The sequence below is a fragment of the Oncorhynchus clarkii genome, chromosome 19 (genome assembly GCF_045791955.1).
Source record: "Oncorhynchus clarkii lewisi isolate Uvic-CL-2024 chromosome 19, UVic_Ocla_1.0, whole genome shotgun sequence".
Classification (NCBI taxonomy): domain Eukaryota; kingdom Metazoa; phylum Chordata; class Actinopteri; order Salmoniformes; family Salmonidae; genus Oncorhynchus; species Oncorhynchus clarkii.
This window is the reverse complement of record NC_092165.1, coordinates 28,131,257-28,156,999: the sequence shown is the minus strand read 5'-3', so window position 1 is coordinate 28,156,999 and position 25,743 is coordinate 28,131,257. Positions and strand designations below refer to the sequence as shown.

Sequence of the window (25,743 nt, the reverse complement as noted above, 5' to 3'; positions counted from 1 at the left end):
AATGCCATTCTCATTCCATCCTTCTTTTATAACCTGGATCGAGACTTGAAACTATAGTGAAATGCAGGGTGTGCAGAGTTTCACTGCTAGTGCACAATGGCATTCCCCCTTCTCTATCTAGCCTGGAACCCAACTGAGTTCTTCCCTCTATTTACAGCGTTTCACTCTATAATAAAAACGAAGCAATTCAATGTACATCTTTTCTACTCCTCATCTCAATCCTTACTTCTGATCAAACACATGCAACATATTTCCGAGTTGCGTATGCCTATGAACTGCATACTGTATTGGGAAATCAGTGACTTAACAGATCCCTGGCCATAGATGTCTTGTGTTTGTAATGTAGGCTACATTTCATTTAAATCTTTGCCAAACGACGGTGTAGAACGTTTTGGCGTTTCAGCCACTGTGATTGCTTTGATTGTTTTTGATTGAGCTGTCACTATAAAATCTAACTGAGATCGGAACAAATGATTTTCCTCTTTTTGTTTATGTAACGCAAGAGCGTAGCGGAGCAGATGCTTCCTGTTAGCAGTGTGTGTGACCTCTTCTGGGCAGTGGGTTAGAGAGATAGGGGGGGCGAGAAAGAGAGAGAGAGAAATGTACACACTCAAAGGTTAGAGACTGAACCACAGTGAGCTAGTGCACCATGTGTGATCATCACAGTATGCAAGTTCCCTCTTAAATACATCACTCTAAATTAAAGGGCAATTCCATGCCGGCATAGTCCAGAAATACTTTTGATATCACATACAATATTGTTCTGGCAAATCTCACATAATAACGTAATTGGGAGAAAGGGTGTTTAACATGCTTTTTACATTTGTATCATAACCATTTTTTTTAAAATCATGACGAAAGTGGACATTTTAGGCTCTTTTTAGTTATAAAAATGAAAAACAAACACAGCTGCCACAAATGTTACGCCCTTTGGAGGGTCCGTAGAGTGGGCCGTCAGCTAAAGGTGTCACGGATCCCTCCGGAACTGTGTCATTACGCACACCTGGTCCCTAGTCCCATTGATTAGTAATTGTATAAGTGTGATATTTGTCCGTTGGTGCGTGTGAGTACCTGTGCTGTGTGTTTTGGGCTTTCGTGCCCTTGTGGATTGCGCAGACGATTACGGGTCTCATCCCGTGCATTAATCACTGTGCACTGGTGTTTTTTATTCAAGGTACTCCTCACTCTTTTGTTTTGGTTTCAACCCTGTGTTTTGTTACGTGTTTGTTTGGTCTTCGTCCCAGTGCTTTTACACGGCACGCCGTAATTTGGCCTGAGTAAAAAAAAACTATTACGTATTCCTGCGCCTGTCTCCCGAATCTCTTCATACCAGCGTGACAATAGGAAAGATAAAACTTGGACACGAGACTGTCACGTTCTGACCATCGTTCGTGTGTGTTTTCCTTGTTTTAGTGTTGGTCAGGACGTGAGCTGGGTGGGCATTCTATGTTGGATGTCTTGTTTGTCTATTTCTATATCTGGCCTGATATGGTTCTCAATCAGAGGCAGGTGTTAGTCATTGTCTCTGATTGGGAACCATATTTAGGTAGCCTGGGTTTCACTGTGTGTTTGTGGGTGATTGTTCCTGTCTCTGTGTTTGCACCAGATAGGACTGTTTAGGTTTTCACATTTCATTATTTTGTAGTTTATTCATGTATAGTTTTCCTTTATTAAACAAACGTGAATCATCACAACGCTGCATTTTGGTCCGACTCTCCTTCACCTAAAGAAAACCGTTACAGAGACAGGATATGGAACTACAACAGGACATGACTTTATTCCAGTTCATCAATGATGAACATCCATGAACATCCAAATATCATCCTTACTCCTGTTAGACTATGATCTGTGAACCGTACATGGAACAGACAACATCTTGGTGTCATTATAGTCCTTATAGTGTGCTCTAAAATAGACAATATGTCTATATTCTGGAGAAAAAAATTATCACTTTAATTTATTCAACATGAAAAATATTATCGTTAATAACTCAAAAGTAGCCTTTTTAATTTTGCTTATTTTTTTAACAATAAACTCTTCAAACACATCACATTTACAGAGAGGGCTCTCTGTTACTTTTAAAGAAATTATCAATTTTATACATACAATTGAAGTCGGAAGTTTACATACAGTGGAGAGAACAAGTATTTGATACACTGCCGGTTTTGCAGGTTGTCCTACTTACAAAGCATGTAGAGGTCTGTAAGTGTAATCACAGGTACACTTCAACTGTGAGAGATGGAATCGAAAACAAAAATCCAGAAAATCACATTGTATGACTTTTAAGTAATTCATTTGCATTTTATTGCATGACATAAGTATTTGATACATCAGAAAAGCAGAACTTCATATTTGGTACAGAGATCATACGTTTCCTGTAGTTCTTGACCAGGTTTGCACACACTGCAGCAGGGATTTTGGCCCACTCCTCCATACCGACCTTCTCCAGATCCTTCAGGTTTCGGGGCTGTCGCTGGGCAATACGGACTTTCAGCTCCCTCCAAAGATTTTCTATTGGGTTCAGGTCTGGAGACTGGCCAGGCCACTCCAGGACCTTGAGATGCTTCTTACGGAGCCACTCCTTAGTTGCCCTGGCTTTGTGTATCTGGTCGGTGTCATGCTGGAAGACCCAGCCACGACCCATCTTCAATGCTCTTCCTGGGGGAAGGAGGTTGTTGGCCAAGATCTCACGATACATGGCCCCATCCATCCTCCCATCAATACGGTGCAGTCGTCCTGTCCACTTTGCAGAAAAGCATCCCCAAAGAATGATGTTTCCACCTCCATGCTTCACGGTTGGGATGGTGTTCTTGGGGTTGTACTCATCCTTCTTCTTCCTCCAAACACGGCGAGTGGAGTTTAGAACAAAAAGCTCTATTTTTGTCTCATCAGACCACATTACCTTCTCCCATTCCTCCTCTGGATCATCCAGATGGTCATTGGCAAACTTCAGACGGGCCTGGACATGCGCTGGCTTGAGCAGGGGGACCTTGCGTGCGCTGCAGGATTTTAATCCATGACGGCGTAGTGTGTTACTAATGGTTTTCTTTGAGACTGTGGTCCCAGCTCTCTTCAGGTCATTGACCAGGTCCTGCCGTGTAGTTCTGGGCTGATCCCTCACCTTCCCCATGATCATTGATGCCCCACGAGGTGAGATCTTGCATGGAGCCCCAGACCGAGGGTGATTGACTGTCATCTTGAACTTCTTCCATTTTCTAATAATTGCGCCAACAGTTGTTGCCTTTTCACCAAGCTGTTTGCCTATTGTCCTGTAGCCCATCCCAGCCTTGTGCAGGTCTACAATTTTATCCCTGATGTCCTTACACAGCTCTCTGGTCTTGGCCATTGTGGAGAGGTTGGAGTCTGTTTGATTGAGTGTGTGGACAGGTGTCTTTTATAACGAGTTCAAACAGGTGCAGTTAATACAGGTAATGAGTGGAGAACAGGAGGGCTTCTTAAAGAAAAACTAACAGGTCTGTGAGAGCCGGAATTCTTACTGGTTGGTAGGTGATCAAATACTTATGTCATGCAATAAAATGCAAATTAATTACTTAAAAATCATACAATGTGATTTTCTGGATTTTTGTTTTAGATTCCGTCTCTCACAGTTGAAGTGTACCTATGATAAAAAAATTACAGACCTCTACATGCTTTGTAAGTAGGAAAACCTGCCAAATCTGCAGTGTATCAAATACTTCTGTGTATCCCCACTGTATACCTTAGCCAAATACATTTAAATTTCGTTTTTCAAAATTCCTGACATTTAATCAGAGTAAAAATTCCCTGTCTTAGGTCAGTTAGGAAAACCACTTTATTTTAAGAATGTGAAATGTCAGAATAATAGTAGAGAGAATGATTTATTTCAGATTTTATTTCTTTCATCACATTCCCAGTGGGTCAGAAGTTTACATATACTCAATTAGCATTTGGTAGCATTGCCTTTCAATTGTTTAACTTGGTTCAAACATTTTGAGTAGCCTTCCACAAGCTTCCCACAATAAGATCAGTGAATTTTGGCCCATTCCTCCTGACAGACCTGGTGTAACTGAGTCAGGTTTGTAGGCCTCCTCGCTCGCACACGTTTTTTCAGTTCTGCCCACAAATTTTCAATAAGATTGAGGTCAGGGCTTTGTTATGGCCACTCCAATACCTTGACTTTGTTGTCCTTAAGCCATTTTGCCTCAACTTTGGAAGTATGCTTGGGGTCATTGTCCATTTGGAAGACCCATTTGCGACCAAGCTTTAACTTCCTGACTGATGTTTTGAGATGTTGCTTCAATATATTCACATAATTTTTCTTCCTCATGATGCCATTTATTTTGTGAAGTGCACCAGTCCCTCCTGCAGCAAAGCACCCCCACAACATGATGCTGCCACCCCCGTGCTTCACAATTGGAATGGTGTTGTTACGATCAACTAGGAGTGGTGGGTGGAATCAGGCGCAGAGAGCAGGGTTCAGTCGTTTGTCAAATTTATTCACCAGCGCAACAAAACAGTCACGCCAACACACATAAGTTGCCAGTCCAAACAACAGGACAAAAATAGTCCGGAGAATAAAGACACGAAATAATCACACCATCAAACACAGCGTAACAAAAAACAAGCCTGCACAAATACCCAGCGGGCCTAGTGCCCTTAAATACCCTACAAACAAACCCTAATACAAAACAGGTGTACCCAATTACCCAATAACCAAAACAAACGGAAAGGGAATCGATGGCAGCTAATAGGCCGGCGACGACAACCGCCGAGCACCGCCCGAACAGGAAGAGGCACCATCTTCGGCGAGGTTCGTGACAGTACCCCCCCCCCCCACGCGCGGCTCCCGCAGCGCGCCGACCCCGGCCTCGAGGACGACCCGGAGGACGAGGCGCAGGGCGATCCGGGTGGAGGCGGTGGAAATCCCTCAAGAGGGAAGGATCTAAAATGTCCCTCCCCGGTACCCCCTCACCCGGCGTCTCGAGTCCAGAATAGCTCGTACTGTGTACGCCGGGGACCCCTCGATGTCCAGAGGGGGTGGAGGGACCTCCGGTACCTCACTGTCTTGTAGGGGACCAGCTACCACCGGCCTGAGGAGAGACACATGAAACGAGGGGTTAATACGATAATAAGAGGGAAGTTGCAATCTATAACACACCTCGTTTATCCTCCTCAGGACTTTAAATGGCCCCACACACTGCGGCCCCAGCTTCCGGCAGGGCAGGCGGAGGGGCAGATTTCGGGTCGAGAGCCAGACCCTGTCCCCTGGTGCAAACACCGGGGCCTCACTGCGGTGGCGGTCAGCGTCTCTCTTCTGCCGTTCACTGGCCTGCCTGAGAGAATCCTGGACTGCCCGCCAGGTCTCTCTAGAGCGCTGTACCCACTCCTCCACCGCAGGAGCCTCGGTCTGACTCCGATGCCATGGAGCCAGGACCGGCTGGTAGCCCAGTACGCATTCGAATGGCGACATATTCGTGGACGAATGCCGAAGAGAGTTCTGGGCCAACTCTGCCCACGGGACGTACCTCGCCCATTCTCCTGGCCGGTCCTGGCAATACGACCTCAGAAACCTACCCACTTCCTGGTTTACTCTCTCCACCTGCCCATTACTTTCGGGGTGATAACCAGAGGTAAGGCTGACCGAGATCCCCAGACGCTCCATAAACGCCCTCCAAACCCGGGACGTGAACTGGGGACCACGATCGGAGACGATATCCTCTGGAACCCCATAGTGCCGGAAGACGTGGGTAAATAGAGCCTCTGCAGTCTGTAGGGCCGTAGGGAGACCAGGCAATGGGAGGAGACGGCAGGACTTAGAGAACCAATCCACAACGACCAGAACGGTAGTGTTCCCCTGAGATGGGGGAAGATCAGTAAGGAAATCTACCGAGAGATGGGACCATGGCCGTTGTGGAACCGGGAGGGGCTGTAACTTCCCTCTAGGAAGGTGCCTAGGAGCCTTACTCTGGGCGCATACCGAACAGGAAGAGACATAGAGCCTCACATCCCCCGCACTGTCCTATCAATCCCCGGATGACCCGCAGACGGTAGTGTGTGGGCCCACCGAATCAACTTATCACGGACACCAAGCAGTACGTAACTTCGAATAGTCGGACACTGCGTAGGCGCAGGTTCAACCCTCAACGCCCGCTCGATGTCCGCGTCCACCTCCCATACCACTGGGGCCACCAGCCGAGAGGCTGGAAGGATGGGAGTGGGTTCGATGGACCGGTCCTCGGTGTCATAGAGACGGGACAGCGCGTCGGCCTTAGTGTTGAGGGAACCTGGTCCGTAAGAGATCGTAAATCTAAAACGTGTAAAGAACATGGCCCACCTAGCCTGACGCGGATTCAGTCTCCTCGCTGCTCGAATATACTCCAGATTACGGTGGTCAGTCCAGATGAGAAAAGGGTGTTTAGCCCCCTCTAGCCAGTGTCTCCACACCTTCAGGGCCTTTACCATAGCTAGTAACTCCCGGTCCCCCACATCATAGTTCCGCTCCGCTGGACCCAGCTTCTTAGAAAAGAAAGCGCAGGGACGGAGCTTCGGTGGCGTGCCCGAGCGCTGAGACGGCACGGCTCCAATCCCAGCCTCGGACGCATCCACCTCCACTATGAATGCTAAAGAAGGGTCCGGATGCGCCAACACGGGAGCCCCAGTGAACAGTGCCTTCAACTGGTTGAAGGCTCCATCAGCCTCTGCTGACCACCGCAGACGCATCGGCCCCCCCTTCAGCAGTGAGGTAATGGGCGCCGCTACTTGACCAAAACCCCGGAGGTAGTAATTGGCAAACCCTAAAAACCGCTGCACCTCCTTTACCGTGGTCGGAGTCGGCCAATTACACACGGCGTTAACACGGTCACACTCCATCATCATCCCCGAGCTGGAAATGCGATAACCCAGGAAGGAGACGGCTGGTTTGGAGAACACACATTACTCAGCCTTGACGTATAGGTCATGCTCCAGCAGTCGCCCAAGAACCTTGCGCACCAGGGAAACATGCGCGGCGCGTGTGGTAGAATAAATCAAGATGTCATCAATATAGACTACCACACCCTGCCCGTGCAAGTACCTGAGAATCTCATCTACAAAGGATTGGAAGACGGCTGGAGCATTCTTCAACCCATACGGCATGACGAGGTACTCATAGTGGCCTGATGTGGTACTAAACGCTGTTTTCCACTCGTCTCCTCCCCGAATACAAACCAGATTATACGCGCTCCTGAGGTCCAGTTTTGTGAAGAAACGCTGCTCCATGGAATGATTCCACCGCTGTAGAGATGAGAGGTAGCGGATAACTAAAACCCACTGTGATCGAATTGAGACCTCGATAATCAATGCACGGACGCATACCTCCCTCCTTTTTCCTCACAAAAAAGAAACTCGAGGAGACGGGTGACATGGAGGGCCGAATGTACCCCTGTCTCAGAGCTTCCGTGACATATGTTTCCATAGCCAGCGTCTCCTCCTGTGACAGTGGGTACACATGACTCCGGAGAAGTGCAGCGTTCTCCTCAAGGTTTATCACGCAATCCCACCGTCGATGGGGTGGTAATTTGGTCGAGTTCTTCTTACTAAAAGCGATAGCCAAATCGGCATATTCGGGGGGAATGCGCACGGTGGAAACCTGGTCTGGACTCTCCACCTCGTGGCACCGATGGAAACTCCTATACACCTCTCTGAACACTCGTCTGACCACCCCTTAAGAGCCCCCTGTTTCCAGGAAATAAGGGGATTGTGAATAGCCAGCCAGGGAACCCCCAACACCACTGGAAACCCAGGTGAATCAATAAGGTAGAAACTGATCCTCTCCCTATGATTCCCCTGCGTTACCATGTCCAGCAGAATCGTGGCCTCCCTGACCAGCCCTGACCCTAACGGTCGGCTATCTAAGGAGTGCACGGGGACAGGTGGGTCTATCTGCACTAATGGAATGCCCAATTTACGGGCGAGTCCACGATCCATAAAACTCACAGCTGCGCCTGAATAGACTAGCGCCTTATGCTGAAGAGAGGGGAAAAACGCAGGAAAAAAAATGAACAAAAACATGTGACCAACAGGGAGCTCTGGGTGAGTTTGGTGCTTACTCACCTGGGGTGGCCGAGGAGCGCTCTGCAGACCATCTCGACTCCCAGAGGGACTCCTCCAACACCGGTCCGAAGTGTGTCCTCTCCGTCCACAATAGGAGCAGGAGGAGCCCCCTCTGATCCCCCTAGATGCAGCTCCTCCCAACTCCATCGGAGTGGGAGTGGGAGAGCTGGACGGTGGAATTAACAGGACCCCTTCTGAACGCCCGCGGGCAGCTAGCAGGTTGTCCAATCGAATAGACATGTCTATTAGTTCATCCAGGGAGAGAGTTGTGTCCCTGCAAGCCAGCTCCCGGCGGACGTCCTCCCGGAGACTACACCGGTAATGGTCCATCAGGGCCCTATCATTCCACCCAGCACCAGCAGCTAGGGTCTTAAACTCCAACGCGAAGTCCTGCGCGCTCCTCGTCTCCTGTCTGAGGTGGAACAGTCGCTCACCCTCCACTTTACCCTCTGGTGGATGATCGAACACAGCTCGGAAACGGCGGGTGAACTCCAGGTAGTTGTCCCGAGCCGAGTCTGGACTGTTCCAGACCGCGTTAGCCCAGTCCAGGGCCCTGCCTGTTAGACAGGAGACGAGGAGGCTCACACTCTCCTCACCCGAGGGAGCCGGACGCACGGTAGCCAGGTAGAGCTCTAGCTGGAGCAAAAATCCCTGGCACCCAGCCGCCGCTCCATCGTACTCCCTCAGGGGGGAGAGACGCAGTGCGCCGGACCCAGAGGACGACGTAGGTGGAGTAGGTGGTGTCGGCAGTGGGGGAGCTGGGGTAGACGTCGGTAGACCACTCCTCTCCCATCGTTCCATCCTCTCCATCATGTGGTCCATCGCGGTACCAATCCGATGGAGGACAGCTGTGTGGTGATGGACGCGCTCCTCCATAGTGGGGAGAGGGGTGGTCGCTGCTCCTGCTGACTCCATTTCTGGTGGTGCGGGCTTCTGTTACAATCAACTAGGAGTGGTGGGTGGAATCAGGCGCAGAGAGCAGGGTTCAGTCGTTTGTCAAATTTATTCACCAGCGCAACAAAACAGTCACGCCAACACACAGGGCGTATATAAGTTGCCAGTCCAAACAACAGGACAAAAATAGTCTGGAGAATAAAGACACAAAATAATCACACCATCAAACACAGCGTAACAAAAAACAAGCCTGCACAAATACCCAGCGGGCCTAGTGCCCTTAAATACCCTACAAACAAACCCTAATACAAAACAGGTGTACCCAATTACCCAATAACCAAAACCAACGGGAAGGGAATCGATGGCAGCTAATAGGCCGGCGACGACGACCGCCGAGCACCACCCGAACAGGAAGAGGCACCATCTTCGGCGAGGTTCGTGACAGGTGTTCTTCAGCTTGCAAGCCTCCCCCTTTTTCCTCCAAACATAATGATGGTAATTATGGCCAAACAGTTCTATTTTTGTTTCATCAGACTAGAGGACATTTCTCCAAAAAGTATGATCTTTGTCCCCATGTGCAGTTGCAAACCGTAGTCTGTATTCTTTATGGTGGTTTTGGAGCAGTGGCTTCTTCCTTGCTGAGCTGCCTTTCAGGTTATGTCGATATAGGACTCGTTTTACTGTGGATATAGATACTTTTGTACCTGTTTCCTCCAGCATCTTCTCAATGTCCTTTGCTGTTGTTCTGGGATTGATTTGCACTCTTCGCACCAAATATGTTCATCTCTAGGAGACAGAACGCGTCTCCTTCCTGAGCGGTATGACGGCTGCGTGGTCCCATGGTGTTTATACTTGCATACTATTGTTTGTACAGATGAACGTGTTACCTTCAGGCGTTTGGAAATTGCTCCCAAGGATGAACCAGACTTGTGGAGGTCCACCATTTTTTTCTGAGGTCTTGGCTGATTTCTTTTGATTTTCCCATTATGTCAAGCAAAGAGGCACTGAGTTTGAAGGTAGGCCTTGAAATACAGGAACATCTCCAATTGACGCAAATGATGTCAATTAGCCAATCAGAAGCTTCGAAAGCTATGACATAATTTCCTGGAATTTTCCAAGCTGTTTAAAGGCATAGCCAACTTAGTGTATGTAAACTTCTGACCCACTGGAATTGTGATACAGTGGGTTATAAGTGAAATAATCTGTCTGTAAACAATTGTTGTAAAAATTACTTGTGTCATGCACAAAGTAGATGTCCTAACCGACTTGCCAAAACTTTAGTTTGTTAGCAAGAAATATGTGGTGTGGCTGAAAAATGACTTTTAATGACTCCAACCTAAGTTTATGTAAACTTCCGACTTCAACTGTATATACGTTGACGTTATAGGTCATTAACCAATGACTGTCCTTCTGTAGCATTGCACTTTCAGCAAATCTCCAGCAGAGGGAGTTCCCTTTAAATGCATTTTCCCATTCACAGTGCTGGTGGTGCTCATAAAATGTATCAAAACTTCAAAAGTTGCAGAGAGCTCACTCTGACAAACCAGGAGAAATTAGGAGACAGGAGAACATTAGTTATAACCCTTTAAGTTACATTGTACTTGTAATGTAACATTCTTTAACAACCATCTCTGTAGTCAGTGTTGTTACAATTTACCCAGGAGCAAGCAACTTAACCCATATGTAAAAATAATAATAATAATCCCAGACATGCCACTATGAAAATATTGTGTCATTTTTTAACCCTAACATGTACTACATATTGCTGTTACACCAAAGCCCGAACACCCACATGCCAATACCTTTATATTGATACAATCAAGTACCGATACACCCATATCCTACCCTTAAATGCCCTATTTCTTACTTATAGCACCCGGTTCTTTTGCCAATACACCACATCCCTCTTACTTGTCTATCTCAGCCCTGTTACCCACTTCCCATAGGCCTGTATTCCTCAAGTCACCAACAGTAACCCTGTATCCAGCTATTCACTGTACACCTCAACCCTGTTATTTGCATATCTTAATCCCATGAGCTCTGACCTGTATATGCTAATCATTTCATAGATAAACTCGGAGTACAGTGGTATAACACATGTGCCCCATCCTCATTTACTTTTTTCCGACCACAAACTTGTTGCCAGAAATTATTTGAATGGGCAAAAATACGGTGAAATCGGTGAAGTAAAATGATAATAAAAAATATGTAAATCTGGACCCATTACCTGTAGGAACGTTGTGTATCCCTACACCCCATTACTCATATAAACCAGATAAATCCATGGGCATACTCATATTAGACAGGTCCACCCCAGTGCTCAAGCCTTCATAAAAAAAACAGATCTAAACTTGTTTACACATGCAAATGCACATTTTTTGTTAACTGGTCTACTGCTATATGTCCTCCCAAATTGTCATAAAAATAGGTGTACTTCTGCATTTCAGCCCCAAAATTCATACAGCCAGTACACCTGTACTTCAGCTCCAATTTATCTACCTACAAAGTCTGCACCAGTGCTTGAACCCAATTAGTAATCTAATCCAGGTCTAAATGTGCTAAAGCCTGAATACCCATAAGATGTAAACCAAGACTACCTCTGCACCTCAACTCCAGTAGTCCTATAAACCAGATGTGCAATACTAATATAAACGAGATCTACACCTGCATATATCAGCACAAATGACAATACAAACCAGGTTTACACCTGTGGTTATGTCTCAATACTCTGATAAACTAGGTCTACCCTTGTGACTATACAGAACAACTCACATAAACCAGGTCTATGATTGTGCAAGAGAGACTAAATAAACCTATTGAAATTAAATATTTGTTATTACACTAATTCAATATACAGTCGTGGCCAAAAGTTTTGAGAATGACACAAATATTAATTTCCACAAAGTTTTCTGCTTCAGTGACTTTAGATATTTCTGTCAGACGTTACTATGGAATACTGAAGTATAATTACAAGCATTTCATAAATGTCAAAGGCTTTTATTGACAATTACAGTGGGGCAAAAAAGTATTTAGTCAGCCACCAATTGTGCAAGTTCTCCCACTTAAAAAGATGAGAGAGACCTGTAATTTTCATTATAAGTACACTTCAACTATGAGAGACAAAATGAGAAGAAACAAAATCCAGAAAATCACATTGTAGGATTTTTAATGAATTTATGTCCACAACCTCAAACAGTCACACTCCAAACTCCACTATGGCCAAGACCAAAGAGATGTCAAAGGACACCAGAAACAAAATGGTAAAACTGCTCCAGGCTGGGAAGACTGAATCTGCAATAGGTAAGCAGCTTGGTTTGAAGTAATCAACTGTGGGAGCAATTATTAGGAAATGGAGACCACTGAAGACCACTGATAATCTCCCTCGATCTGGGACTCCACGCAAGATCTCACCCCGTGGGGTCAAAATGATCACAAGAATGGTGAGCAAAAATCACAGAACCACACGGGGGACCTAGTGAATGACCTGCAGAGAGCTGGGACCAAAGTAACAAAGCCTTCCATCAGTAACACACTACGCCGCCAGGTACTCAAATCCTGCAGTGCCAGACGTGTCCCCCTGCTTAAGCCAGTACATATCCAGGCCCGTCTGAAGTTTGCTAGAGAGCATTTGGATGATCCAGAAGAAGATTGGGAGAATGTCATATGGTCAGATCAAAATACAACTTTTTGGTAAAAACTCAACTCGTTGTGTTTGGAGGACAAAGAATGCTGAGTTGCATCCAAAGAACACCATACCTACTGCGAAGCATGGGGGTGGAAACATCATGCTTTGGGGCTGTTTTTCTTCAAAGGGACCAGGACGACTGATTCGTGTCAAGGAAAGAATGAATGGGGCCATGTATCGTGAGATTTTGAGTGAAAACCTCCTTCCATCAGCAAGGGCATTGAAGATGAAACGTGGCTGGGTCTTTCAGCATGACAATGATCCCAAACACACCGCCCGGGCAACGAAGGAGTGGCTTCGTAAGAAGGATTTCAAGGTCCTGGAATGGCCTAGCCAGTCTCCAGATCTCAACCCCATAGAAAATCTTTGGAGGGAGTTGAAAGTCTGTGTTGCCCAGCAACAGCCCCAAAACATCACTGCTCTAGAGGAGATCTGCATGGAGGAATGGGCCAAAATACCAGCAACAGTGTGTGAAAACCTTGTGAAGACTTACGGAAAACGTTTGACCTCTGTCATTGCCAACAAAGGGTATATAACAAAGTATTGAGATAAACTTTTGTTATTGACCAAATACTTATTTTCCACCATAATTTGCAAATAAATTAATTAAAAATCCTACAATGTGATTTTCTGCATTTTTTTCCTCGTTTTGTCTGTCATAGTTGAAGTGTACCTATGATGAAAATTACAGGCCTCTCTCATCTTTTTAAGTGGGAGAACTTGCACAATTGGTGGCTGACTAAATACTTTTTTGCCCCACTGTACATGAAGTTGATGCAAAGAGTCAATATTTCCAGTGTTGACCCTACTTTTTTAAGACCTCTGCAATCCACGCTGGCATGCTGTCAATTAACTTCTGGGCCACATCCTGACTGATGGCAGCCCATTCTTGCATAATCAATGCTTGGAGTTTGTCAGAATTTGTGGGGTTTTGTTTGTCCACCCACCTCTTGAGGATTGACAACAAGTTCTCATTTGGGATTAAGGTCTGGGGAGATTCCTGGCCATGGACCCAAAATGTCAATGTTTTGTTCCCCGAGCCACTTAGTTATCACTTTTGCCTTATGGCAAGGTGCTCCATCATGCTGGAAAAGGCATTGTTTGTCACCAAACTGTTCCTGGATGGTTGGGAGAAGTTGCTCTCGGAGGATGTGTTGGTACCATTCTTTATTCATGGCTGTGTTCTTAAGCAAAATTCCCTTGCCTGAGAAGCAACTCCACACATGAATGGTCTCAGGATGCTTTACTGTTGGCATGACACAGGACTGATGGTAGCACTCACCTTGTCTTCTCCGGACAAGCTTTTTTCCGGATACCCTAAACAATCGGAAAGGGGATTCATCAGAGAAAATGACTTTACCCCAGTCCTCAGCATTCCAATCCCTGTTTCTTTTGCAGAATATCAGTCTGTCCCTGATGTATTTCCTGGAGAAAAGTGGCTTCTTTGCTGTCCTTCTTGACACCAGGCCATCCTCCAAAAGGCATCGCCTCACTGTGCGTGCAGATGCACTCACACCTGCCTGCTGCCATTCCTGAGCATGCTCTGTACTGGTGGTGCCCCGATCCCGCAGCTGAATCAACTTTAGGAGACGGTCCTGGCGCTTGGGCGCCCTGAAGCCTTCTTCACAACAATAGAACCCCTCTCCTTGAAGTTTTTGATGATCCGATAAATTGTTGATTTAGGTGCAATCTTACTGGCAGCAATATCCTTGCCTGTGAAGCCCTTTCTGTGCAAAGCATTGATGACGGCAAGTGTTTTCTTGCAGGTAACCATGGTTGACAGAGGAAAAACAATGATTCCAAGCACCATCCTCCTTTTGAAGCTTCCAGTCTGTTATTTCAACTCAATCAGCATGACAGAGTGATCTCCAGCCTTGTCCTCGTCAACACTCACACCTGTGGTCCTTTTGTGGAAGGGCTGAAATGCAGTGGAAATGTTTTTGGGGGATTGTCACGTCCTGACCTTAGTTCCTTTTTTATGTCTCTGTTTTAGTTTGGTCAGGGCGTGAGTTGAGGTGGGAATTTACTGTTTTTGTCCTAGGTTTTGTATTTCTGCTTTTGGCCTGGTATGGTTCCCAATCAGAGGCAGCTGTCAATCATTGTCTCTGATTGAGAACCATACTTAGGTAGCCTGTGTTCCCACTATGATTTGTGGGTAGTTTTGTGTTTTGTGTATTCACCTAACAGAACTGTTTCGTTTCTTCCTTTCACTTTGTTATTTTGTTTTGTGTGTTCAGTCTAATAAATTAACATGGACACTTAACACGCTGCATATTGGTCCGATCCTTCATACTCCTCCTCAGACGACCAAGAGATTTTTACAGGGATTCAGTTAATTTGCATGGCAAAGAGGGACTTTGCAATTAATTGCAATTCATCTGATCACTCTTCATAACATTCTGGAGTATATGCAAATTGGCATCATACAAACTGAGGCAGCAGACTTTGTGAAAATTAAGATTTGTGTCATTCTCAAAACTTTTGGCCACGACTGTACTGTATGGGTCAATACAAGGCCAATTCTCCCTAAAATATTACTTTTTAGAGTCAAAACCATTGATTTAAACATATGTAAAGGCTAAGGGATGGATTGAAATGTACATGATGGGTACCTGGAGGAAAATGGGGGAAGGTCATGCTTTTTCAATTTCAGTCAAGGGGAGTGTTAAGTATTTTTTTAATCTAGTCCAGGGGAGGGTCATGTAATTTGTAATGGATGAAATTTAAATATTTATCACTGTTTAAGAATGTGTTGCTTATTAGGCTATATAACTGTTAAGTTCAAATCAAGACTCGCATTGAGGGGGTATGAGAGGGTAAGCCATAAGCCTACTTTTTATTAAAGAAAATGGCAAAAAGCACAGGCCTTATTAGTTTAACATTTTGAAGAACATTAAACAGATCAGATTATATAATGTGATCTATAACAGCACTTTGGTCCGTGATGATTTATGCTAGAAACAAAAGACTCAGGGAAGACTCCAAAGTAATATGGGGGATATCATTGTTTTATTTCATTGACATTCAGAGGCTGAGCTACAACCTTCTTCAGCCGAGGAGACTGGAAAAATTGACTTTGCTTGGGAAGTAATCAAATTCTGTCACTATCAATTGATTAAGCCTTTCACTTTCTGTACAACAGAAGATGTTTAAACCCAGCCAGCTTTTAAGGGTGACCTTCTCTCATTGGGTTAAGCCACGGAAGAATAGTAGCCAGCAGGTAAAGCTTATATTTTTCTGCGTCAGTAGGCCTACTCTGTCTGTGGTGGAAAGATAGGCCTAACTTTTGTTTGAAAGCACCATGCTCAGATTCCTAATGAAGTCTCAGGTTGAATTATTTGCGAAACAAGACACACTGATTTGGCAGTAAATAAATATGATACGATGAACACATAGGCCTATCTCTCTGTTCATTCTTATCCTGTAATTTTGGTAATATTTGTGGTATTAAAAAAGATTCTGCTAATATGTAAAATGATGTAGAGTTGCATGAAATGTTTAAAAGGCTATTTTTTTTTACCTGGCCTGCAAACACGATGAGAGATTCATGCAGTGCTTTTACTATAAAGATCTATCCACCCCTAATCTTGTCCACGGTGGTCTGCGAACCCACAACCTTCTAGCCTGCAGCCCTAAGCACTATCAAAATTCCTGCTTTGCCATGTAATGTTTTCAAGACGAAGAAGAGGTTATGAAACTGTACTACTAAGGCTCTGGTCTTTTCAATAAGTGAGGGTAAATGTTCTCTGCTATCCACTTTATGTTTAAAGTATTATTGTGGGTATAGGGGAGGGTCACTTGTTTTTTTCAAGCTTTCAGGGAGGATTTAGGTCAAATGTATTTTGCTTAAGGGAGGCCAACCATTTTTATTTTAAGGGGGTCCGATTTTCTCTGTGTAATCCTTATTATAAATAACGTTCACTCCCTATTGGATAAGGGCAAAATCCTCTGTAAGATCATCATGATCGAGTATATTCATAACCCAACTCAACTTCAATCTAATGAAAAAAGAATACATCTCCTATGATTAAATATACACTGAGTGTACAAAACATTAGGAACACCTAGTCTTTCCATGACAGACTAACCAGGTGAATCCAGGTGAAAGCTACAGTATGATCCCTTATTGATGTAACCTATTAAATTCACTTCAATCAGCGTAGCTAAATGGGAGGAGACAGGTTAAACAAGGATTTTTAAACCTTAAGACAATTGAGACATGGATTGTGTATGTGTGCCATTCAGAGGAAGAATGGGCAAGACAAAGATTGTGCCTTTGAACAGGGTATGGTAGTAGGTGCCATACGCACCGGTTTGAGTGTGTCAAGAACTGCAACGCTGCTGGGTTTTTTCCTGTGTGTATCAAGAATGGTCTGCCACCCAAAAGACATCCAGCCAACTTGACACAACTGTGGGAAGCATTGGAGTCAACATGGGCCAGCATCCCTGTGGAATGCTTTTGACATGGAGTCCATGCCCCTACAAATTGAGGCCATCCTGATGGCAAAAGGGGGGGGGGTTGCAACTCAATATTAGGAAGGTGTTCCTAATGTTTTGTACACTCAGTGAATATAAAAAGTTAGAGCCACTGTATTTTCCCATAAGTCATAAATGTGACTGCTAAGGAATTTTCATATACAGTCTAGTGGCGACGCGTCATTCAAAATTAGCTAATAAAGTCGCTTGCAAACATAGTCTCTTTCTTGAGTCAGGCAGCTCCAAAATGCAGATGTTTCAGCCTAGCTCAGTGGAGGGGCAGCCGGCGGAATATACAGAGGGTAGGCGTTGGTAATATTCTCTAGTTGCGCCGTGATTGGCTCGGTGTTCTGTCACTCTCCAGAGATGTTAGATCGGGTTCAAGTCCAGGCTCTGGCTGGTCCACTAAAGGACATTCAGAGACTTATCCTGAAGACGGGTGTACTTCTGGAGGATTCTCCCATCTCCACAGAGGAACTATAGAGCTCCATCAGGTTCTTGGTCACCTCCCTGACCAAGGCCCTTCTCCCCAGATGGCTCAGTTTGTCCGGGTGGCCAGCTCTAGGAAGAGTCTTGGTGGTTCCAAACATCTTCCATTTTAAGAATGATAGAGGCCACTGTGTTCTTGGGGACCTTCAGTGCTGCAGAAATGTTTTGGTACCCTTCCCCAGATCTGTGCCTATACACAATCCTGTTGGAGCTCTACTGACAATTCCTTCGACCTCATGGCTCGGTTTTTGGTCTGACATGCACTGTCAACTGTGGGACCATATATAGACAGGTGTGTGCCAAATCATGTCCAATTGATTGAATTACCACAGTTTGACTCCAATCAAGTTGTAGAAACATCTCAAGGAAGATCAATGAAAACAGGATGCACCTTAGCTCAAATTTCGAGTCTCATAGCAAAGGGTCTGAATACTTATGTAAATAAGTTATTTTTGTTTTTTATTTTAATAAATTGGCTAAAATTCTAAATTCCTATAATCGCTTTGCCATTATGGGGCATTGTGTGTTGATGAGAAGAATTTTGTTTTTTTTAATCCAATATAGAAGAAGGCCGTAACAAAAGGTGTAAAAAGTCAAGGGGTCTGAATGAATACTTTCCGAATGCACTGTATATACAAAAGTATGTGGACAACCCTTCAAATTAGTGGATTTGGCTATTTCAGCCACACCCATTGCTGACAGGTGTATAAAATCAAGCACAGCCATGCAGTCTCCATACACAAACATTGGCAGTAGAATGGCCCATTCTAGAATGGCCCATACATCACAGGATGCCACCTTTCCAACAAGTACTTTCGTCAAATTTATATCATGCAAGAGCTGCCCCGGACAACTGTAAGTGCTGTTATTGTAAAGTGGAAACTTCTAGGAGCAACAACAGCTCAGCCGGGAAGTGGTAGGCCACACAAGGTCACAGAACGGGACCGCTGAGTGCTAAAGCGCATAGAGCGTAAAGATCGTAGCAGACCACCATAGTCCCTGTGCCCAAAAATGCCAAGGTACATGCTTAGTTCCTTCCTCCACTCCCTGTTCACCCACGACTGCGTGGCTATGCACGACTCCAACACCATCATTGTTTGCAGACAACATGATGGTGGTAGGCCATGAGAAAGACAAAGGAGCTAATTGTAGACTACAGGAAGAGGGCAGAGCAAACCCCATTCACATCGACTGGACTTTGGTGGAGAAGGTTGAGAGCTTTAAGTTCCTTGGTGTCCACATCACTAGGAACTATCATGGTCCAAACAAACCAACACCGCGTTGAAGAGGGCATGACAACGCCTCTTCCCCCTCAGGAGGCTGAACATATTTGGCATGGGTTCTCAGATCCTCAAAAAGATCTACAGCTGCACCATCAAGAGCCTCATGTACCCATTGGACTCTAACCTCACACTCACACATACTACACTGACACTCCAACACACACACTGATACACACACATTCCTTAACACTCTTCACACATGCTGCTGCTACTCTCATTGTTGGTTAATGGCTCGTAAGTAAGCATTTCACAGTAAGATCAACACCTGTTGTATTCGGCACATGGGACAAATAAAATTTGATGTGATGTAGATGTTTTATTGAGAGAGCGCTGCAGGCAGAGCAGGGGTCTGGGTGAGTGATAGGAGATAAGCACCAGCACGCGTGCACTTCATGACATGCTGTGTGAAAAAAATGGCCTAGTTTTCAGTGTTCGTGCTACCCGGGTTCCTTGGGACGCCCACCCAAAAAATATATATGTTTTATTGTCACATACTCCAGATAGTACCGTTTTACGAAGCATGTTACAAATACAATTTTACTTGATGAGCTTGGCACCTTAAACATTGTAATGGGTGCTGGACAAAAGCTCTCATGGGATTACATCCTAACTTGATGTTGGTGGGTAAAGACTCTGCACCAAGAGACAGTGGGTGTTTCTCAATATGCATAATACCGTGCTCCACACTCTAATTCTCTGAGTACGTTCTTGTGAGGACGAGAGTGTGGAGAACGCATAAAACATTACATTTGAGATTACATCACTCTGCCTAGCTACTGTATTACCTCACGCTGCACCTCCCCATTCACTGAACCTTCTTCCAGCTAGGACAATGGCAACAAAAGAGACTAAATAAGATATACACAAAGCAAACATTTTACTTCATAATTATCAGCTAGCTGTATGTGAATTGAAATAATCTAGCTAGAAAGCTAGTTAAACAGGAAAAAATGACCTAAGACGAATGTTACGCAAGGTAGATGCAACCAATTATTTGTGGCTATCTAGCTACCTAACAGCAGTAGCTAGCCAGTTCACCTTATTGAATTACTATGGGCTTGCGATCTACACACACTACAGCGGGTACAGCAGGTTAACATGCCAAAATGAACACAGTATGTATTTATTAACATATCAAGATAAAATATTGTAATCAGGCTACATATGAGATGTGAATGGGCAACATTTCATTCCGAAGTCAGTTTATTTTTCTCTCGCTTCAGCTCAAATAGTGGCCATCATCGATTTCAATAAATTGTTCTTGTTTTTTTACATGGTTGCATCATAGTTTTGTGCATACTTTCTGTTGAAGCTTGCATACTTTTATTTCCCTTTTGACCTACTTTTTTTATGACATGATAGACAATCTGGGGAATCAAGTGTCAAACAAACATGAAGATGGCTAGAGGCAATCAAGATGGCGTGTCCTCGACAAAGGAGGTGGGGACGTTACTGCAGCAACCAAGGGGGGGAGCCACACGAGGCAATCACACTGTTATTGGAGACAAACACCAACCCGTTCCTGCTTGGTAGGCCTTCATCAGCCCTGCTTTTAGCCGGGGGGAGACTGAAATATAAAAATCATAAATATAAAATATGTTTGGTATATAATCCACTTGTCATTGTAATAAAATATCAGAACAGTAGCTACAGATACCACTGTAAACAGTAGGGTACACAAACTTAGCTGTTAAGGTGTGATCCAACGCATGCGCAAATCGCCTTCCGCCACTTGTGGAATCATATGACAGGACATGCGCACCATCGACTCTCAGTCCATATCAATGAATTTCATAAATTGCAAAGATCACATACGGATAACCTGAAGAAGGAGATTTTTTCCTACTTGGGAAGCGTAGCAGTAAGTAGATTTCATCCAGAAGACAACCCATTGTCATTATGTGTTCATCCATCAAATTATCCACAGTCGGGGAGTTTTACGCGACTTGTCTGTGTTGTGTGAGAGGAACTAGCAAGCCTAGCTGGCTTCCACTGCTAGCGGATCTAACAATTACTAGTAGTATGCTGTGTTGGGCTAGCACAACATACTTAATTACAGGAAGACGTGAATGCTTTTAGTGTGTCGGGACGAAGTTTAGAGCATTAAAAGTTACTTGGAAAAACTGACACCAACCAGATTCCTGTTGGAACGTTCCACAAATTATACCCACCCAGCGAAGTTAGCAAAATAAAGTTGGTGACAATTTTTCCAAGTAACTTTTAATAAGTACAAGGTTGCCAACAAACAACGCATACAAAGTAGCAACGCATACGAACCTAGCTAACTAGCTGCCGAATAGGCATCAACTCACCACGTAGTTTATTCTTAATGTTTGTCCATAGGCTACCAGAGTGAGAACAGACATTTATCGGAATAAACGTGATGAGTGAAAAACGGAATGAAATAGCCCACTCCCTACCCTGTATCTTATTCTGCCGCTATACAACTTTGTATGCGTTGTTTGTTACCAACCTTGTTATTTACAACGTTTTTGGAACAGATTCCTGTTGGAAGGTTCCACAAATAATACCCAACCAACTTCGCTAGCTAGATCACTTTTGCTAGAATACCTAACAACTCCTTTGGTGGTTGGGTGTCTGTTTGCGATCACCTTGTTACAGTACAGCTGGCCTAACTGTACTTGTCAGCTGATGACCAAGCACGTCCAGCTAGTTACACTGTAACTGTAGCTAACCCCAATGAACTCATACATGATATAATAATATCAGCACAGACACAACAGTGGAATCACCCACATTGCTACAAGTTTGCAGATAAATGATTAACAGGTGTCATGATCATGAGGTTGTGTTTGCAATAGGGGTCGACTGATTGATTTTTCAACTCCGATACTGATTGGAGGACCAAAAAAAGCCGATGCCAATTTTTATATTTATTTGTAATAATGACAATTACAACAATACTGAATGAACACTAATTTTAACTCAATATAATACATGAATAATAAATAATGAAACATGTTCAATTTGGTTAAAATAATGCAAAAACACAGTGTTGGAGAAGGAAGTAAAAGTGCAACATTTGCCATGTAAAAACAACTAACGTTTAAGTTCCTTGCTCAGAACATGAGAACATATGAAAGCTGATGGTTCCCTTTAACATGAGTCTTCAATATTCCAAGTAAAGTTTTAGGTTGTAGTTGTTATAGGACTATTTCTCTCTCTACCATTTGTATTTCATATTCCTTTGAGTATTGGATGTTCTTATAGGCACTATAGTATTGCCAGCCTAATCTCGGGAGTTAATAGGCTTGAAGTCATAAACAGCGCTGTGCTTCAAGCATTGAGAAGAGCTGTTTGGATTAATGCTTACGAGCCTGCTGTTGCCTACCACCGCTCAGTCAGACTGCTCTATCAAATCATAGACTTAATTATAATAAACACACAGAAATACGAGCCTTTGGTCAGTAATATGGTCAAAGGTCAAATCCGGAAACTATTGTTTCGAAAAAATTTGTTTTATTCTTTCAGTGAAAATACAGAACCGTTCCATATTTTATCTAACGGGTGATAACCCTAAGTCTAAATATTGCTGTTACATTGCACAACCATCAATGTTATGTCATAATTATGTAAAATTCTGGCAAATGAATTAGTCTTTGTTAGGAAGAAATGGTATTCACACAGTTCGCAACGAGCCAAGCGGCCCAAACTCCTGCATATTACACTGACGCGAATGCGCTTTTGTTAAATCATCACCCGTTTGTCGAAGTAGGCTGTGATTCGATGATAAATTAACAGGCACCAAATTGATTATATGCATCGCAGGACAAGCTAGTTAAAAGAGTAATTAGCGTCAACAGTTTGTTTTTTTATACGTTAAGTTTAATGCTAGCTAGCAACTTACCTTGGCTCCTTGCTGCACTCGCGTAACAGGTGGTCAGCCTGCCACGCAGTCTTCTCATGGATTGCAATGTAATCAACCATAATCGGCGTCCAAAAATGCAGATTATCGATTATGAAAACTTGAAGTCGGCCCTAATTAATCGGCCATGCCGATTTTAATCGCTCAACCTGTATTGCCATCAAATGATATGTTGACCAATGGATACCTACTGAATGTAATGTTTTAGCTAAGTGGATTGATAGTTATATGTACTTGTTGACAAAATTAGCTATTTCTGATTTATTGGTATAATTACCCAACTATAACTTTTACCTGTAAAGACTTGTACATTTGTTCTGATCTGGGATATGAAACCCACAGCTAAATAATTATACTCAGCAAAAATATAAACACAACAATTTTACTGAGTTACAGTTCATATAAGTAAATCAGTCAATTTTAAGTAAATTAGGCCCTAATCTATGGATTTCACATGACTGGACAGGGGTGAAGCCATGGGTGGGCCTTGGAGGGCATGGGCCCGCCCACCCACTGGGGAGCCAGGCCCGGCCAATCAGAATGAGTTTTTCCCCACAAAATGGCTTTATTACAGTGGTGGAAAAAGTACCCAAATATCATACCTGAGTAAAAGTAAAGGTTCCTTAAAAGAAATTGAAAGTCACCAATTAAAATACTACTTCAGTAAAAGTCTACAAGTATTTGTTTTTAAATATACTTAAGTATGAAAAGTAAATAATTTTCTAATTCCTTATATTAAGCAACCCAGATGGCACGATTTTATTTTCTTTCATTTACAGATATCCCGGGGCACAATTCAACAGTCAGACATAATTTACAAACAAAGCATTTTTGTTTAGTGAGTCTGCCAGATCAGAGGCAGTAAGGATGACCAGTGATGTTCTCTTTATAAGTGTGTGAATTTGACTATTTTCCTGTCCTGCTAAGCATTCAAAATGTAACAAGTATTTTTGTGTGTCAGGGAAAATGTAAGGATTAAAAAGTATATTATATTCTTTAGGAATGTAGTGGTGTAAATGTTGTCAAAAATATAAATAGTAAACTACAGATACCCCAAAAAACTACTTAAGTTGTACTTTAAAGTAGTTTTACTTAAGTACTTTACACCACTGCTTTATTACAGACACAAATACTCCTCAGCCTCTCTAGATATTCTCGCAGGTGATGAAGCTGGAGGTCCTGGGCTGGGGTGGTTACACGTGGTCTGCGGTTGTGAGGCTGGTTGGACGTACTGTCAAATTATCTAAACCGATGTTGGAGGTGGCTTATGGTAGAGAAATGAACATTAAATTCCCTGACAACAGTTCTGGTGGGCATTACTGCAGTCAGCATCCCAATTGTGCGCTCCTTCAAAACTTGAGACATCTGTGGCATTGTTGTGACAAAACTGCACATTTTAAAGTGGTCTTTTAGTGGCCTCGGCACAATGCACCTGTGTAATGATCATGCTGTTTAATCAGCTTCTTGATTTGCCACACCTGTCAGGTTAATGGATTATCTTAGCAAAGGGGAAATAATGACTAACATATGTAAACAAATGTGTGCACAACATTTGAGAGAAATAAGCTTTTTGTGCATAAGGAACATTTCTGGGATTTTATTTCAGCTCATGAAACATGGGACCAACACTTTACATGTTGCATTTTTATATATTTGTTCAGTGTATTAGGCATTATAAGAAGGTGGTGAGAAATTGATAAAATGTTCTGTTCTGGTCATTTTTACCTATCTTGTACTAGACATCTCAAATCACTTGTCAGACAAATACATGGACAGGTAGTGCCATATGCTACCTCTGTGTGTAGCCATTGTCATACTGTCTATTGCCATAAGACATTGTCAGCATGAACAACCTAAGTATGAAAGAAAAGAACGGAACGGAGGGATGTCATGTTGTAGTTGTTGAAACCTAACCTGGAGGAACTGGTTTGAGTAGAAGAGCAGGAAATGTGTGTCGTGGAGGCATGTATGGATCAGCAGGCTAGGTAAAACACTACAGTAGTTGGGCTGTATGGAGTGGAACGGTGGAAAGATGAATAGGTATGTACAGTAGATTATTTAATTGCAGTTAATCCTCATTGTTGTCATAATCATAAATGTGTGTGTGTGGTGTATTGCTGCTGGGTGTAGTGTGACAATGTATTTTTATGGTGTGAAATTGAGGACCATTTGGTGGATCATAGGGTGATGTAGCAATAGCCTATGTGTTAGGCTTACCATAAAGAATGAGCAGCAGGGTCGTTCCATGTCATTTCAGCAAGCCTTGACACCCACCATCCGGAAGCATTATTTTGTTGAAAAATAATTTGATCTCTGAGAAATTAAGGGATTTGATTGCACCCAAATTGGCCATTTTAATTTATAGGATTCATATAATATTAAATAATTTTAGTGTCTAACATCCTATTTGGACCAAACTTTTTTTCTAACAATGGGTAAGACATGAGGAATCAAAAGTGGTTAAAGGTCATTCTACACTTCATATCCAAATAATCTATAAGTAACATTGTTGAGTTACACAATCCATTTCTAGATCATTTTAGGATGATTTGAACATGAATTGTGATGATGCTAATATAGGTACCATTGACACACATGCTGAAAAATTGCCATTTGAAACAGTGGCCAGGTATACAACCAATGCATGGGTTGCTGTCATTCCAGAAGGGTATCCTATGGGTATACTACTCGGGGTTTTCTAAAGCTAACCAGCTTCAGTTAGCTTTACATTCCAGCTCACACTTCATCCGCGCTACAACGGTGGATATTGATTGTCCGCCTGCCTCTAAATCTAGCAGGTTAGAGAGGGGGAAAAATAGGATTGACCTAAACATACAGTGGGGTCTGAAATCGACACCCATGATAAAGATCAAAAAGTGACTAAAATATTGAGATGTATTGTTTGCTCAGACAAATGGGGAGATTATATTAATTTGTGCTAATGGAATTGCTCAAAGAAA

At 43.5% G+C, this 25,743-nt stretch overlaps 1 protein-coding gene across 3 annotated transcripts in view; it reads left to right on the top strand.

Moving 5' to 3' along the window:
- LOC139375008 (synaptosomal-associated protein 23-like) overlaps positions 1 to 25,743 on the top strand; it is a 43,989-nt gene that overhangs the window by 465 nt on the left and 17,781 nt on the right. The window contains exon 1 of one of the 3 annotated variants that reach the window (XM_071116349.1): positions 20,607 to 20,758. The exons of 1 other annotated variant lie outside the window; for it this stretch is intronic. Coding sequence is in view for 1 of the 2 variants with exons in the window: in XM_071116348.1 (XP_070972449.1) it covers positions 24,795 to 24,823 (29 nt within the window). In the remaining variant the exon portion in view is untranslated. Of the gene's footprint in view, positions 1 to 20,606; positions 20,759 to 24,638; positions 24,824 to 25,743 lie in introns of those variants that run through there. One more of the 3 variants, XM_071116348.1, reaches the window with a different exon arrangement.